The 17,548-nt window shown below is 39.2% G+C and overlaps 1 protein-coding gene across 1 annotated transcript in view; it reads left to right on the top strand.

Annotated features, from left to right (window-relative positions):
• Window positions 1-12,086, top strand: part of STK17A (serine/threonine kinase 17a) — a 53,670-nt gene extending 41,584 nt beyond the window's left edge. Inside the window, exons 4-7 of the mRNA XM_065399741.1 lie at window positions 8,904-9,030; window positions 10,431-10,479; window positions 10,570-10,749; window positions 11,753-12,086. Of these exons, the coding sequence (XP_065255813.1) occupies window positions 8,904-9,030; window positions 10,431-10,479; window positions 10,570-10,749; window positions 11,753-12,086 (690 nt within the window). The remainder of the gene's footprint in view (window positions 1-8,903; window positions 9,031-10,430; window positions 10,480-10,569; window positions 10,750-11,752) is intronic.
• The last annotated feature ends 5,462 nt before the right edge of the window (window positions 12,087-17,548 follow it).

The following is a 17,548-nucleotide window of genomic DNA, read 5'->3' as shown; positions in this document are numbered from 1 at the left end:
CAAAGAGTTAATGAATCTGGCCTAAAATGTTTTCCTTATTCTAACACTAGTTTCATTTCTTTTGTCTGGACCAAACAAAGAGCTTTAGAAAGATCTATCCAGCTTTTTGTGGTGGTTGACACCTCCACATTAGGTCAGACTACATCCAAAAGAATTAAATCAAAACAGTTGTCTATATGTGACTGATATTGTTACAGTTTAGAAGAATTGTCTTATAAGAATCAAGTTAAACTCTATTCAGACCAGTCTATGGTACTGACAGCCTCCTTCAGACCATGTCTGTCCCATGATATTTGCAATACTTCCACTGTGAGAATAAATGCTGTTGCATTTTACACTGTAGAAAAGTCTAACTTTGAGTTGGCTTACCATGGGTTCAGAGTTGCCACATGTCCCTCTTTTCCCCTGCAGGATTTGTCTCTTGTCCCACTGAGTGGTTATCATATCCTGACTTCAGTAGAGGTTTTCTGCCTTTTTAAAAAAAGCAAAATGCAATGATGCAGTATGATTTTATTGACTTGAAATGAGAGTAAATAAATTGGATCACAAACGTAGAATCAAACATCACAACATTGCTGTACTGCTTTTATTTTAATCTGGAGTTGATGCATAGGTTTAGGCTGAAGTTCTTTCACTCCCTCTCCCCTGCACCCGAGCCCATTTATGTTGGATAAAAGAGCCAGAGTAGTTTATTTTATATTGGTGTTTGGTTGATAAACTTAATCTCTGGGTGTGGGGATGTTTTGGGGGAGGGGAATTGTGAATGGAGAAGCACATGGAAAAGAGAAAATGTAGGGAAGGAGGAAGAGAACCCAATCTGTGGAGGCGGGGGGAGAAGGGAGTAAGAAATAAAAACATAGGAAAAGATGCACCATTTATCTGTAAGAAAGAAATGAGAAAGCGGAGTGAAGTCAGGAAGGAAAAAGGTCAAGTAATGCTCCACATGCAGCACCATCCTTCATCCTGTTTATCTACTTCTCCTGTAAGTGCTTGGGCACCTTCTTCTCTGCATGAAATGCCCTCCCCCAAAACAAAAATTACTGCATTCTTCACATCAGTGCTGCAACTCCATTCCTGCTATGTCTACCGTAAAGTGTCTAATCAGTCTCTTAGAATGATCAGATAACTACATGAAACTTGAGTTCTTAAGGCTGAATGCATCTCTCTTAGATTAAAGGTAAAGCATTATACACATGTTGTAATTATCTCAAAAAACAAGCACTAGAAACTCAAGTTCACAATTAAGGTTAAACTTAAAAGAAATTAAAAATGTAAAGTTTGAGGATATGAAGAAGAAATAAATTTAATCTGGGACTATATGACTTTGTGTATAATAGTTTTAAATTATTTAGTAATAGCATGGCATCACTACAGGGTAGAATTAAGGTTATATTGGTACCCTACCTGCATTTCCATTCTTTTAAGCATAACCTTAACTCTGAATTTCTTGAGTTTGCCATGTTTGTGTGTTTACTCTTGAGTGAGTGATGTGTAATCCACTTTATTGCCAGTTCAGTGTAGTCTTTATCTAGGAAAAGCCTTGTTTTTTCTTTTGAATATTAAAAATTTCATAGATGAACATGAATCAAGAAGCCCCCATAGAATGTTTACCTGTGATATTTCTAATTATTTGAAAATATATATAGTATCAACATTTCAATCTCCTTTGAACTTTTAGGGCCAGATTCACCAGTACACTTTGCTTTACTCTGCTGAAGCAATGCAAAGTGACCAGGACATACTGACAGGTTTTCCCCCAATTCCTGACGTCCATGTTCCCCTCCAGGCTCTAATTTGTACGTTGTTCAGGATTCACTGTCTTCCCTGAGACAGCTTGGCTTATCTCTGTTTTGAAAGCGGGGTCTTTGCTATGCATACTTCTAGCTTCATTCCCATTGAGCACAATAATGGTCTTCTCTGTAGAAGAATGTTATTCTTCAACCCCTGTCAAAGTAATTTTCAGTTACAAAAAATGGCAAATTAATAACCATTTAATCCTTAATATTCAAATGTAACCAATGCACAAGATTTGAGTTGTAACCATAGGGGAATTTTGAAGAGTCTGCATTATTCTGTTAAGACTCTTTGGGGCAAAGCAATGGTCTGACGGGGTGCTTAATTTATTAAAAGGACCAATTTTTAAATTTTTGACTAAATTAATAAACTAATTTCCCTGTTAACACTCAAATTTTGCATTCAAATGTTATGAGTTGGGGAGGATACACTTCATTCTTCATACATAAGTGGTTGAATCCCTGCTTTAAGTGCAAAATTCAACTTAACCTTAACTATGGAACCATGACAGACGCTGTCATAATAAATAACAATGAAAGCAAAACTGCATATTATGTGCTTGGCTTATCTACATTACCATATATTCCTACCTTTCCTACCTTTTTCTTTTTCCCCACCCTCTGTGTTGTAAGCTATGCCCATCTGTTGCATCCTGTCATTATTCATATTGTAAACTGCATAAAACCTATTTCAGTCCTTTTAATTGCAGGGGGTTTGGCCTTTGGGGAGGGGAACACTTGGTAGTGCGGGTATTTTTCACCTTGCGCTGGCAAGCTCTTCAGTGGATAAACCTTTTCAAACTCAATCAGTGTTTTAAATACAGAAAACAAGTTGTGCGAAAATTAGATGAAAGCATCTTGTAGAAAAGAGAATATATATTAAATTATTTACATTAAACTTGAATTGTGACTTAAGAGCAGACAAGGTCAAACTCAACACTACTTTATTTGCCTTAAAGAACTCATACTGGACTTTGAGAGAGCTTCTGACTTCATTAGAAGCCAATGATGCCTTTTCAAAAGAGCTTGGAGTTAATTGATATTTCAGTAAGACTTAATTAGAATTATGATTATTTTTAACTTGTTTTGTGGGTGCATTTCATGCTGTGTAGCACAAATGGTATGTTGTCTATTGTGACAAAGTTCCTCCTCTATCTTGGTGGGTCCTGCGCTTATTGGCGGATTTTCTTGCCTCAGAGATTCACCATGTGGGTTGGGGAACAGCCCAGAGACCTTCCCCTCTGGAAGAACCCTCAGTCCAGGTCAATTGGGAGGTTTGGGGGGAACCCGGGCCCGCCCTCTACTCCGGGTTCCAGCCCAGGGCCCTGTGGACTGCAGCTGTCTATAGTGCCTCCTGTAACAGCTGCATGACAGCTACAACTCCCTGGGCTACTTCCCCATGGCCTCCTCCAAACACCTTCCTTATTCCCACCACAGGACCTTCCTCCTGGTGTCTGATAACGCTTGTGCTCCTCAGTCCTCCAGCAGCACACCCTCTCACTCCCAGCTCCTCACACTCACACCACAAACTGAAGTGAGCTCCTTTTAAAACCCAGGTGCCCTGATTAGCCTGCCTTAATTGATTCTAGCAGCTTCTTAATTGGCTCCAGGTGTCCTAATTAGCCTGCCTGCCTTAACTGGTTCTAGCAGGTTCCTGATTACTCTAGTGCAGCCCCTGCTCTGGTCACTCAGGGAACAGAAAACTACTCATCCAGTGACCAGTATATTTGCCCTCTACCAGACTCCTGTACCCCACTGGTCTGGGTCTGTCACACTATCTTGAGCAATATAACTGTATCCTGTTTGTAAAAAGCAATGGATGTCATTGAAAAGTTAGCTTATTTTGGCAACTATACCTCACTTACTAAAATCCTGATGACTTTTCTTATAAGGCTTACAGTTCTAATGAAACATTGCCAGTAAAAACTTCTCTCACTTAAATGTTGCTTTCTCTGTTTTCCCTTTCATATATCAACTCAGTTGCCCACTAGGAGGTATGTCTAAGGATATGTCTACACTGCAATCAGAGGTGTGGCTATCGCAGTGGCTCTCAACCTCTCCAGACTACCCCTTTTAGGAGTCTGATTTGTCTTGCATATCCCCGAGTCTCACTTCACTTGAAAACTACTTGCTTACAAAATCAGACATAGAAATACAAAAGTGTCACAGCACACTATTAATGAAAAATTGCTTACTTTCTCTTTTTACCATATAATTATAAAATGAATCAATTGGAATATAAATATAGTACTTAAATTTCAGTGTATAGTATATAGGCAGTATAAACAAGTCATTGTCTATATTAAATTTTAGTTTGTACTGACTTTGCTAGTGCTTTTTATGTAGCCTGTTGTAAAACTAGGCAATATCTAGATGAGTTCATGTACCTACATAAGAACATAAGAAAGGCCGTACTGGGTCAGACCAAAGGTCCATCTAGCCCAGTATCTGTCTACCGACAGTGGCCAATGCCAGGTGCCCCAGAGGGAGTGAACCGAACAGGCAATGATCAAGTGATCTCTCTCCTGCCATCCATCTCCATCCTCTGACGAACAGAGGCTAGGGACACCATTCTTACCCATCCTGGCTAATAGCCATTTATGGACTTAGCCACCATGAATTTATCCAGTCCCCTTTTAAACATTGTTATAGTCCTAGCCTTCACAACCTCCTCAGGTAAGGAGTTCCACAAGTTGACTGTGCGCTGCGTGAAGAAGAACTTCCTTTTATTTGTTTTAAACCTGCTGCCTATTAATTTCTTTTGGTGACCCCTAGTTCTTGTATTATGGGAATAAGTAAATAACTTTTCCTTATCCACTTTCTCAACATCACTCATGATTTTATATACCTCTATCATGTCCCCCCTTGGAAGATCTCTGCGTACCCCTGGTTGAGAACCACTGGGCTACACTGCTGAGCTAGCTTTTTTTCTAGCTGGCTTGAATAACAGTGGCAATGAAACCATGACAGGCAGTGCAAGCCCGTATGGGACCCTGGGTACATACCTGAGTGGCTAGCCCATGCTACTGTGCTGCTGCAGCTTCCCTGTTGTCATTTGACCTTGCTATGTCAAAGCTAGCTTGTGTACATCTACACATGTTGCAGCCACACCTCTGATTGCCATGGCATGGAGATCAGTATATTTGTTTTTTTCAGTACAAATTAGTACAGAACAAACCAGAATTATAAAATAGGCTCCTGTACAGTGCCATAAGCTTCAGTGTGACAACCAAGTGCCACTTGGTGAGAAAATTTACTATTGATATATGCAGTTAGCATGCTCTATGTATTTCCTTCTTTGTGACAACTCACTTTTGCGAGAATGGAGGAATTTATTAAGGCTAGTACAGTATTTAAAACTTCCTAAAGTGTCCTAAAAATGTAGCAGGCATAACTGGCCTGAGTATTTTTAAACGTGCTTGCATAATACTTTACTTTCCTACCCAATAACATAGAATCATAGAAGGTGAGGGTTGGAAGAGACTCAGGAGGTCATCTAGTCCAACCCCCTGCTCAAAGCAGGACCAACCCCAACTAAATCATCCCAGCCAGGGCTTTCTCAAGCCAGGCCTTAAAAACCTCTAAGGAAGGAGTTTCCACCACCTCCCTAGGAAACCCATTCCAGTGCTTCACCACCCTCTTAGTGAAATAGTGTTTCCTAATATCCAACCTAGACCTCCCCCACTGCAACTTGAGACCATTGCTCCTTGCTCTGTCATCCGCCACCACTGAGAACAGCCTAACTACATCCTCTTTGGAACCCCACTTCAGGTAGTTGAAGGCTGCTATCAAATCTCCCCTCACTCTTCTCTTCTGCAGACTAAATAAGCCCAGTTCCCTCAGCCTGTCCTCATAAGTCATGTGCCCCAGCCCCCTAATCATTTTCGTTGCCCTCCGCTGGACTCTCTCCAGTTTGTCCACATCCTTTCTATAGTGGGGGCCCAAAACTGGATGCAGTACTCTAGATGTGGCCTCACCAGTTCCGAATAGAGGGGAATAATCACTTCCATCGATCTGCGGGCAATGCACCTACTAATGCAGCCCAATAGGCCGTTAGCCTTCTTGGCAACAAGGGCACATTGCTGACTCATATCCAGCTTCTCATCCACTGTAATCCCTAGGTTCTTTTCTGCAGAGTTGCCGCTTAGCCAGTCAGTCCCCAGCCTGGAGTAGGGGACTCTTCCGTCCTAAGTGGAGGATTCTGCACTTGTCCTTGTTGAACCTCATCAGATTTCTTTTGGCCCAATCCTCCAATTTGTCTAGGTCACTCTGGACCCTATCCCTACCCTCCAGCGTATCTACCTCTCCCCCCAGCTTAGTGTCATCCCCAAACTTGTTGAGGGTGCAATCCATCCCATCATCCTGATCAATAATGAAAATGTTGAACAAAACCGGCCCCAGGACAGACCCTGGTGCACTCCGCTTGATACCAGCTGCCAACTAGACATTGAGCCGTTGATCACTACCCATTGAGCCCAATGATCTAGCCAGCTTTCTATCGGCCTTAAAATCCATTCATCCAATCCATACTTTAACTTGCTGGCAAGAATACTGTGGGAGACCGTATCAAAAGCTTTGCTTAAGTCAAGGTATATCACGTCCATCACTTTCCCCATATCCACAGAGCCAGTTATCTCATCATAGAAGGCAATCAGGTTGGTCAGGCATGACTTGCCTTTGGAGAATCCATGTTGACTGTTCCTGGTCACCTTCCTTTCCTCCAAGTGCTTCAGAATGGATCCCTTGAGGACCTGCTCCATGATTTTTCCAGGGACTGAGGTGAGGCTTACTGGTCTATAGTTCCCCGGATTCTCCTTCTTCCCTTTTTTAAAGATGGGCACTATATTTGCCTTTTTCCAATCGTCCGGGACCTCCCCTGATCGCCACGAGTTTTCAAAGATAATGGCCAATGGCTCTGCAATCACATCAGCAAACTCCCTCAGCACCCTCGGATGCATTAGATCCGGCCCCATGGACTTTTATATGTCCAGCTTTTCTAAATAGTCCTGAACCACTTCTTTCTCCACAGAGGGCTGGTCACCTCCTCCACATACTGTGCTGCCCAGTGCAGCAGTCTGGGAGCTGACCTTATCTGAAGACCGAGACAAAAAAAGCATTGAGTACTTCAGCTTTTTCCACATCATCTGTCACTAGGTTGCCTCCCCCATTCAGTAAGGGTCCCACACTTTCCCTGACCTTCTTCTTGTTGCTAACTTACCTGTAGAAACCCTTCTTGTTACCCCTCACATCCCTTGCTAGCTGCAACTCCAATTGTGCTTTGGCCTTCCTGATTACACCCCTGCATGCTCGAGCAATATTTTTATACTCCTCCCTAGTCATCTGTCCAAGTTTCCACTTCTTGTAAGCTTCCTTTTTGCCTTTAAGCTCACCAAAGATTTCTCTGTTAAGCCAAGCTGGTATCCTGCCATATTTGCTATTCTTTCTGCACATCTGGATGGTTTGTTCCTGTGCGCTCAATAAGGCTTCTTTAAAATACAGCCAGCTCTCCTGGACTCCTTTTCCCCTCATATTAGCTTCCGAGGGGATCCTGCCCATCCATTCCCTGAGGGAGTCAAAGTCTGCTTTTCTGAAGTCCAGGGTCTGTATTCTGCTGCACTCCTTTCTTCCTTTTGTCAGGATCCTGAACTCGACCATCTCATGGTCACTGCTGCCCAGGTTGCCACCCACTTCTACTTCCCCAACCAATTCTTCCCTGTTTGTGAGCAGTAGGTCAAGAGGAGCATGGCCCCTAGTTTGTTCCTCCAGCACTTACACCAGGAAGTTGTCTCCAACACTCTCCAAAAACTTCCTGGATTGTCTGTGCACTGCTGTGTTGCTCTCCCAGCAGGTGTAAGGTTGATTGACGTCCCCCATGAGAACCAGGGCCTGTGATCTGGAAACTTCTGTTAGTTGTCCAAAGAAAGCCTCGTCTACCTCATCCTCCTAACATTTTTCCACCACGACCATACCACTGTACAGAATTGGCCTGGAGATTTTGGAGAAGGTTATTGTGCAGATTCTAGAACCACCAGCAGTTGGTTGGCTGATGCTTGCTTCTCTCTTTGTCCCTACAACCTTCCCAATTCACAGATAGATGGAAGGTCTTCCAGAAATATAGGAACCTGTAACTGTGTGGATTTCGTAGGACCCAAAGATCAACCAGATGGGGACTGAATAGTATGTGATCTTTTGGAAATATCAGTGACAAACATAAATTAATCTTTGCAAAGAAAAGAGAAAAACTTATGAAAATGAGTATTCCTGACATACTTAGGTCATCAAAATCCTGAAGATCCATAATTTTGGTCTTCATGGTCCCCTAAGACTGACTCTGGTAGTACTCATAATATTTTACCATGGAGCTTTTTTAATGATTACAAACATAATTTTCAAGGATGACACACAAGGAATTCAGTACTTCAGGAAAAAACACAAGTTTATCCAAGGTTAGCATTTGACTTGCATGTTGATTCTTAAAGTAAACAATCCAAGTGCCTGAAAAATAGGTGTTTTGTTTAACACTTTATGTTCTTGTAGATGGTAACAAATTTAAATGTTCTAAAATAAAATGGTTTTTAGTTCTAATATCAAAAGCAGAATGGAGGTCAGACACAATAGATAAAATTGCTGTATTTCAAAACAGACTGTCCAAAATAACTAACATGCTTTTTTTATATCTTTAGAGTTGAAGACATTGAAATAAAAAATGGCTTAAAATGTCAACATGTCTTCTAATAAATTAGAGCTCCACAGTAACAAAAGCAAGTATGTGATGGCAAAACTATTGATGGAGTTTCCACATATAGATGGTGTTAAACTGTAGGTACTGGTGTATTTTCATAAATAGTCTGAGAATGGCAGACGTTTGATTTCTCAGCCATACAGATGCATCCTACTGTTGGTCTTTTTTTTCCAGTGTAAGTCCTTGACTAATGGAGTCTTTAAAAAAAAAAAAAAAAAAAAGTGCTTTTTTTTTTTAAAATGTACTGGAAAATGCATCCTCTTTATTTTTGTGCTCAAAACGACACTGCACTCCTACAATACTATAGTCAAGTGTAGGTTTGAGTGCTTAAAAAGCCTGGTCATTTGTTTGATTCTTTTGTTTTTCAGCCCCAGAATATTCTGCTAACTAGTGAATCTCCTTTGGGAGACATTAAGATAGTTGATTTTGGCCTTTCCAGAATACTGAAAAGCAGTGAAGAGCTAAGAGAAATTATGGGAACTCCTGAATATGTGGGTAAGTACAGTAGAATCTCAGAGTTGCAAACACCAGAGTTACAAACTTACCAGTCAACCACACACCTCATTTGGAACTGGAAGTACGCAATCAGGCAGCAGCAGAGACAGAAAAAAAGCAAATACAATACAGTAACTGTGTTAAATGTAAACTACTACAAATGTTTAAAAAAAAAAAAAAACAATTTGACGTGGTAAGGAAACTGTTTTTGTGCTTGTTGCATTAAATTAAGATGGTTAAAAGCAGCATTTTTCTTCTGCATAATAAAGGTTCAAAGCTCTATTAAGTCAATGTTCAGTTGTAAACTTTTGAAAGAACCTCCATAATGTTTTGTTCAGTTACGAACAACCTCCATTTCCGAACTGTTCATAACTCTGAGCTGCCTCTTTGGATTTGGATATTGTCTGGATGTAATATTTACAAAAGAAAGGGAAAACCTTCAACTTTAGACAATCATAATCATACATTACTCTGTAACAATACAAAAGATGGATGCCTTTACCGTCTATACAGATCCAAATGCTAGAAGATAAAATGTTTCTGTATGGCATCATTAGACATTAAGAAAAGTCCAGTACAAATACAGGACCATAAGAAAAATCTTAATACATTAAATTATAGCTTTAAAATGAAATCACTGGAGCCACTAACACCCTTGCCCTTAGCATTTAAAAAATATAACTTGAACTTACACTGTCAGAATTATTTGGAAATAACTTATGTTCTGTGAGTGAAAGAAACATTTGTCTGCTTTGTTTGCAATCTATAATATGAGCTGGTCCCTGAGTTTCCTGCAGTGCTGTGGAAGTGGGGGGACAATTGACATCTGGCTGTAGAACGAATATCCTTCTGGGAAAATGGCTTTTCTACCATGTTCAGTAGTGAGATCCGCACTGCTATTGGTAGCATACTCATTAATGCTCTATTAACTGATCCTGGGCCTGGGTGGTAGAACCACAATGTGGATTTTTAGAGCTGTTCACTCCACCACAGAGTTGAGAGTGCCTGCCAAACTGACATGATAGGAGGTAGCTTTGTAAAAGTCTTCCCTTTCCACAGGAGTGGAGCTACCAATGACCACTCACATTCTGAATCATTTTAGTTGCTAGTAGGAAAGATTAGCCAGTCTTAGGTATGCAGAATAAAAAAAAAAGTAAAAATCAAATAATCGTAATCTGTGTTAGATTTTTAAATTTAATTTGGTCCAGATTTTCTTTCAAATGTTCTCGTCATGTTCCAGATTATGCAAGATGGGTTGCATTGTTAAGTCTTCGAAATTGCCTAGTTTTGAATTGTAATACTGGCTTGTAAAGTATGACTTTGCATATAAATGAGTAAATATAGATTAGTTCTATTTTGAACAAATAATAGAATCTACCTTATGCTTTTTTTCATAACAGCGCCTGAAATTCTGAGTTATGACCCAATCAGTACAGCAACAGACATGTGGTAAGTGTAGCCTTTAATATTTACAACTTTTACAAAATTGAACTTAAAAAGTCTTTACTTTACTTTTTTTTTTTTTTTTTTTTAATTTAGGAGCATTGGAGTACTAGCATATGTCATGCTAACAGGGATATCGCCTTTCTTGGGAGATGATAAACAAGAAACATTCTTAAATATAGCACAAATGAACATAAATTATTCCGAGGAAGATTTTGACCTTATATCAGAGTCTGCTGTGGACTTCATCAAAACCCTTTTGGTTAAGAAACCTGAGTAAGTTCAGTAAAAAGCAGTCTGTTCCAGAGACTAAATGAGTTCTAAATACTGCTACCAACTAAAGCATTGTCTGAGTCATTCATAGATTAGAGATAGTGTAGATGAAGACCTGCAGTAGAACATTGTTAATTTGCACTTCATTATGTATAACCATGTTTTGTGTCTACAAAAAGACACATTTCCCATTTCTCATAAATGAATGCTGTAATGAGTCTTGTATTGCTAAGACTTCATTATTATTTTTTTTACAAAATACACTACATAAATTGTAGTAGCGGTAATTTAAATAATTAAAACTGAACTTTACTTGTCAGAAACTAAATGAATAAAGTAAAATGTGTGGTGTAGTATCCTTGCTCTTTTGCATTTGTTCACTGACTACTTTTGCAAAGTTAGTGAGTTTGCAGTTAACTTCCCAGTCTGTGGATTAGTGACGTGTTTTACTGTCTTTTGTTGGGCTGACTGTTATTAAAATATATTTTTACTTGTGAACTGAGCAGATTTGACCTGGTTGCCATTGGGAGGCAAATATGAAGCCCCACAATGCTGCTTCTGTTCTGAAAAGTATCTGTAGTATTTTATTTATTCCTCCCTTTGGCTCAGCAACTGTCTGCATAGTTCCATAGGAAAAACAACAGTGAGCAATATCAAGGATGCAAGTATTTCACAGCTTGGTATAAATCATTATGTGTATAATTAGACTGCTGCTCTAAATTTTAGATTTCATAGGATTTGATAGTTAGCAAGGTATATAAAACAAAGAGATTAGAGGATTTAAAACCCTCAGCTATTTTACTGGGTAGCTGTTGCTCCTGATTTTTTTTCTTTACAATTGATGTTTTGTTTTGTTAGTTCCATAATTGATCGGTCCTATTTAATGCAAAGTCATATCCCTAGAAGAAGCTCTTAATCTTTCTAGTTCTTATCCAAGTTCTTGAGTTTAGTGTTCCTCTTTTGACACTTCTGACATTCTTTTGAATGAGCCTTCTTTTCTCCATAGGGAACGGGCAACAGCTGAAGAATGTCTGCAACACCCATGGCTAGCACAAAGTGATATTCCAGACCCTGTGTGTAGCATTAAGAGTACAGCAGATGAGGTAAATACTGTCATCCAAAAAGATGGAGATTCTGCCTCTGAAAATTCTACGGATGCTGAGAAAACTGAAGGAGAGGAATCAATAGTGACAGAGGAACTAATTGTAGTGGCTTCGTATACACTGGGACAATGTAGGCAGTCAGAAAAAGAAAAAATAACTGAGCAGAAAGCCATTTCCAAACGATTTAAATTTGAAGAACCATTGCTGCAAGAAATACCAGGAGAATTCATTTACTGAACTGTATGGGACTTTGTAGCTGTAACTTAAAGGGAATCATTCCTACAAAAAAAAAGTTCATGTCCAAGTGAATCTCGCCTTGATGTGCAACAAACTTTCTAGGTAAAAAGGAAAACGTTGATAAAAGGCAGCTAAGAAAACTATGCCAAGCTTTTAACTTCATAGGATGCTTAAACAAGATTTCCAAGATGGCTGACAGGAGTGCAACAGCAATAATGGCTTACTTTCTGTTAGGGAAGGTGGGGAGTTTATACTGTTCTTGATTGATTCATTCAAACGTTGTCTTCAGATAGTAGGGAATACTTACTAGCTGTTCATGTTCTGGAGAAGCTGATGGTATGAGGAGTTTCATCAATGACAAAAGAAATGCTAAAAGACTCATTTTTTGATTAATTTTCCATTAGATGTAAATACACAGGGCCAGATTTGCCTCTGACATTCCTTTTTACATTGATATAACCCAGTGATTTCAGTGGCTAAGTTCTGATTAAGAATGGTGTCAGAAGAGTCAGGCCAACTGAATCTACACTCAATTTTTTTTTTTAAATTCTGAATTTTGGAGTTGGGGTTCTCCTGGAAGAGTCATTGTTGTGACTTCTTCTCATTCCTCTAATTGCCGTCTGTGGAGGAGAGAAAGTCCGTAGACTCAGTTGACCCCTTTCTATTTAATGTGGTTGTAATAAAGCAGGGAAGAGATGTTACATCAGCTGAGGAAGGAACTCCCCATTACCTGAATAGAATAAATTGAGGTCTGGGAAGCACCTATCCTTCAGATACCAGGGTAAGGTGGTATATCTATGACTGGACAAAAAGTAGGATTGGGCAGCTGTATAGATGTGACACAGTTGTCAGTGAGGATGGTCCCTCTTTAGGATAATTTAGGGACCAACTGGGCAGCAAACTTCTGACAGGTTCTATGATTTACAAATGCCAGGACCTCAGATTGAGCCCTTCGTTTTCTGAGATGTTTCAAAATCAATGCAGTTCCAGTTCCAAAGTTCCATTTTTGTGTAATTGAAGTTACTGCTATTATCTCATGTACTGTTAACTGTTCAACTATTTATTTTGTTTCCCCATGTTAGTCACAATTCCTTGATAATAAATCCTTTATAAAGTTTTCTTGCTATGATACCACAAATAGGAACTCTGCTAAATTAGATTCTTCTTCACTTCCACAATACTCCAATTTTTTTTTCTACTCTCATAGAACACAAACCAGAATGTGCTTACCATTTAATTCTTTGGTACTACCAACCCAGAGTTCCCAGTACTAAGTGCTAATCTTGAAAATTCTATCTTCACACAAAAGATAAATGGTAGTTTACTAATAAGCACAAGTAGGTTTCGTTATAAATGTTTCTGAGCTAGCTGTTAATGTGGTTGTAATAAAGCAGGGAAGAGACGTTACAAACATCTAGAAGAAAACGGCATGAAAAGCAGTGTGACCTAGAGCGAGAAGCTGTATGTGTCTTTCCTTAATGGCTCCAAGCCAGCAGTTGGTCTGATTGCTTTCAGCTGAAGCCACATCAGGAGAATTGCATCTATAAACTACTATATTCCATCATACTTAGCTTGCTTTGTCCCTGCTGAATTATAAACTGAATATTCATGTAGATAGGGCAGCATCTCATTCCGTGAAGACCTTTCATTTAATGTACAGTAGTTGTGTACTCAAAACTGATCCAAACTGAATAACTTATTCATATTGTAACAGTCAGGTGATTGATTTGTTTGAAGCATTTAGAGTTGTACATTTGTTACATTAAGATTACTCCTCCTGCAAACAATACCCATCAATACTTTTATATCATCAGAGTTAAGTTTTCAAGCAAGATTTTGGATAGCTATGGAAAAACTAATAATAAAAACAAAGTTCTAACAAAGGAAGGTTACTTGTGTCCTAGCCTACATTCTAGATTTGTCTTTCTAGACTATGGAAATGACGAGCAGTGGTCAGATTATGGCATGTTATTTGGTGAACTCAGTGCTGATCCCCACCAAACATTATTGCATGGATTCAGGAGTTGAAGTTCTCTCTCAGTATCTTTTGTCCTTACACTTGGATCACTTGACCAAAGCAGCTGCGTTGGTCAGGATATGTCAACTCTCAAAACTCACATCAAGCACAACTAAAATGACAATTTCTGACCCACACCCATAGTATCTGGGGAAAATTTAACTATTTTTTTACACTTCCTTGACTAACACAAACTTAGCAGTAAGAATGGGATGTTTGAACATATGCTTATACTGTAAATCTACACTGTCTAAAATAGAAGATACTGAAGAGGGAACATCTGACTTTGCCATGTTCAGATATCTGAATACCAACTAACAGTTTGTAATTTCCGTTCATGGTATTTCATTACATAATCATTTGATGCAGGACCCTTAAAACTATTTTAATTCCTGTGTGTAACTAGCAGATTTTCAGTAATACAGGTCAAGGAGAGATATTGAGCTGCATATCTTTTGTCCTATGCCTTTTTGTTTCTATTGTATGGTAGTGAAACTTGAAAACATATTTAAACTAAATGAGTTATAATGTTTGTTACAAGGCCAGCTTCCTTTGAATTGGCTGCTTTGAAATTTCCAATGTGCTGCATTTTTTTGTTAACTTTTTGTGCCTTAAGGTGGATTTGTACAATACTTTTTAAAGTCATTCTGAATTTGTATAAATTTATGTAAAAGTTTATTAGTTTGTAAGTTATAAACAAAGCATGTTAAGTTGGTCTATATAATGGAAAAAATAAAGTTTCTATTAATGTATTATTGAAGGGCTGTGAGCCAGTTCCACACACAGCTGAAGCTTTCATAGTTATTTCCATTCCATTGTAAATATGTACAGCTGTAACTGAAGTATTGCTATTTCTAAGGCATAGAAAGGATCTATTCAGTTTATTTGGTATTAATAATGTGTATTTCAGAGACTCATTATGACAAGGTACAAATTTGAAAAAACTAAGCAGTTTCAGGTCTCTAAAATGGAATGGGGAATGCAGCTCCAGTCCAAAGAATCAACTTATTTCTACAGGTCAGTGATGTGTTCTCATGCTAAGTATTTCAGCAGCTTCGTAGCGGACAGGTACCATGGTGTTTCCTGGATAAATTTTGTAGCATACCAACCATTGGGCTGCCTGGAGGGACCTGTCAGAAGAAAGTGTTGGAAAACAAATAGCTTAGTTGACTTTTAGAAATTTAGATAATGCTTAGCAATTTTAGGTCTCTGGTATTAGAGACCTGCACTGATATTCTGGTCTGTTCTGCCATAGAGTAAGTACTGTGTATGCTATATAATAAACAGTAAAAGGTAATAGTGGCATAAAGGAACTGGAGCATGGCTGGAATAAGCCACAGAGAGCACATAGCAGTGTTAGCTGGTTCTAGAACAGACTTCAGAGATACAGTACTATGTCTCTACTTATCTTCTGTAATTACAGCATTTGTACAGAATTATAGCCATTAAACACAGAAGAGACCTAATTAGATAATCTTCTGCTGGCCCGTGCAAGATTGTTACACTAAATCTGATAAGTCCAGGCTTTTTAAATTACTAGCTCTTGGCATATTGTCACCTTCCAACCAAGGATCCCAACACTTTATAAACATTAGTGAATTTTAGCTTCTTCATAACTCATGAGTTGAGTGAGCCTTGCACCCATTTTATAGATAGGGAAAAAGAGACCGAAGTTAAGTGAATTGCCCATTCTCTCATAAAGACACTGACAGAATTGGAAATAGAACCCAGACTGCCTAACTCATATGTACAGGAACTAGGGGTGCTGCTGGACACCCTGGCTTGAAGTGGTTTCCATGATATACAGGGTTTACAGTTTGGGTCAATGGCTCTCAGCACCCCCACTTTAAAAGTTGTTCCAGCACAACGGCCTCACTTCCAGTCCTGTGTCCTAGTGTCAAGATTTTTTCCACAGTGACTTAGCCAAAGAGGCACCTATTAGGAGTATGTACTGTGCCTTTAAGAGCAGAGCACACACTAGGAAGAACCAGTTGGATGCAGTCAAGTCAGCTTCGCCAGATATCTAGCTAGGAGCACATGACTCTCCTTTGTCTTATGTAATTCTGTTTTAGTTCTAATAAAGCCTTACTTCTAAGAGTCCAGACTCTGCCTCCTTCTTATGAATCCACAAAACGCTTCATGGTACCAGAGTGAGGACAGAGAAAAGGACTGTGGTGAAGGAATAAAGGGGTCATCCTGGAGATGGAGTAACTAAAAGCTCCCCTGGGGTTGACCCTCTCAGTGCAGCAGATTCTGGAAGCAATTCAAATTTTGATACATATGAATGCAAGCAGCTGGCTTTGGTGAGAAAGAAGATCAGCAGAATATAGCAGTCTTCTTAAACCACTGAGGAACTCGAGGCAATGGATGTCTTTAGCAGCATACAACTAAGTCAGGCAGAGAAAGCAAGTTATGACACAGTTTTGCAGATAAATGAAGAGTATTGCATACCTCAAAAATGAAACATTGTAAAAGTGTAAGTTTTACCTTAGACAAAAGAAAGGAGAGTCCTTTGAAGAATTCCTAACAGAGCTGAAGCTAATGAGCCAAACCTGCAAGTATGGATAGTTGACAGATTCAATTATAAGGGATCAAATTGTAAGAGGAATCAGAGATCCAAAGCTGCAAAAAAGACTATTGGAAGATATGACTTACTTTGGATAAAGCAGTAATACTGTGTCAAGGTGGCAGAAATCATTCTGAACAATACAAATAATGGAAGAAAAACAGGACACTGCCACTCTGGATAGAGTGATGGGGGGGGGGGGGAAGCTGGCAAGCAGTAAGTCACTACACAAAAAACAGAAGCAGGAAAAAAGCAAAGCAATAGAGTTTGCATGGTATAGCTTCAAGGATTGCACAAGATGTGAACACAAGCACAGACATCAACAATGACCAGATTTTGGTGAACAGTGCTATATTTGTGGGAAATACAATCATTTACCAAAGTCTGCAACCAGAATCAACAACTGCGGAAGAGGAAGCAAAGCATTCATGGTGAGCAGTAATCCAGACAGAGCGGACAGCAGAACAGAAGAGGAATTCTACCTAGGAGCTGTAAGGGAAAGGAACAGATGAATGCACAACTTCTTTAGAGACTAATGGGACTCTTACAACCTATAAACTGGACACTGGTGCTCAGGTAAATGTTTCAAGATTTTTAGTATTAAAAGGTTGAAGGAAGAAAAAATAGGGAACATTGTGATCAAACAGGTTAAACTGAAAGCTTATAATGGGGAACTCATTCCTACTAGAGGTATGTGTATACTAGAAGGGAAGATAAAAAATCAAATAGAATTGCTAAACTTTGTGTTTGTTAAAATGGAATAAAGCACCTATAGTGGGTTTAAAAATATGCCAAGCCCTTCAGCTGATACAAGGGCCTACACAGGGTAGAGGAGATAAAGGGACACGTTGTCCAGAGCATTTGATAAAACTGAAGCAG

This window comes from Emys orbicularis, chromosome 2 (assembly GCF_028017835.1).
Source record: "Emys orbicularis isolate rEmyOrb1 chromosome 2, rEmyOrb1.hap1, whole genome shotgun sequence".
Taxonomy (NCBI): Eukaryota; Metazoa; Chordata; order Testudines; family Emydidae; genus Emys; species Emys orbicularis.
This window is presented reverse-complemented; position numbering and strand designations above follow the sequence as displayed.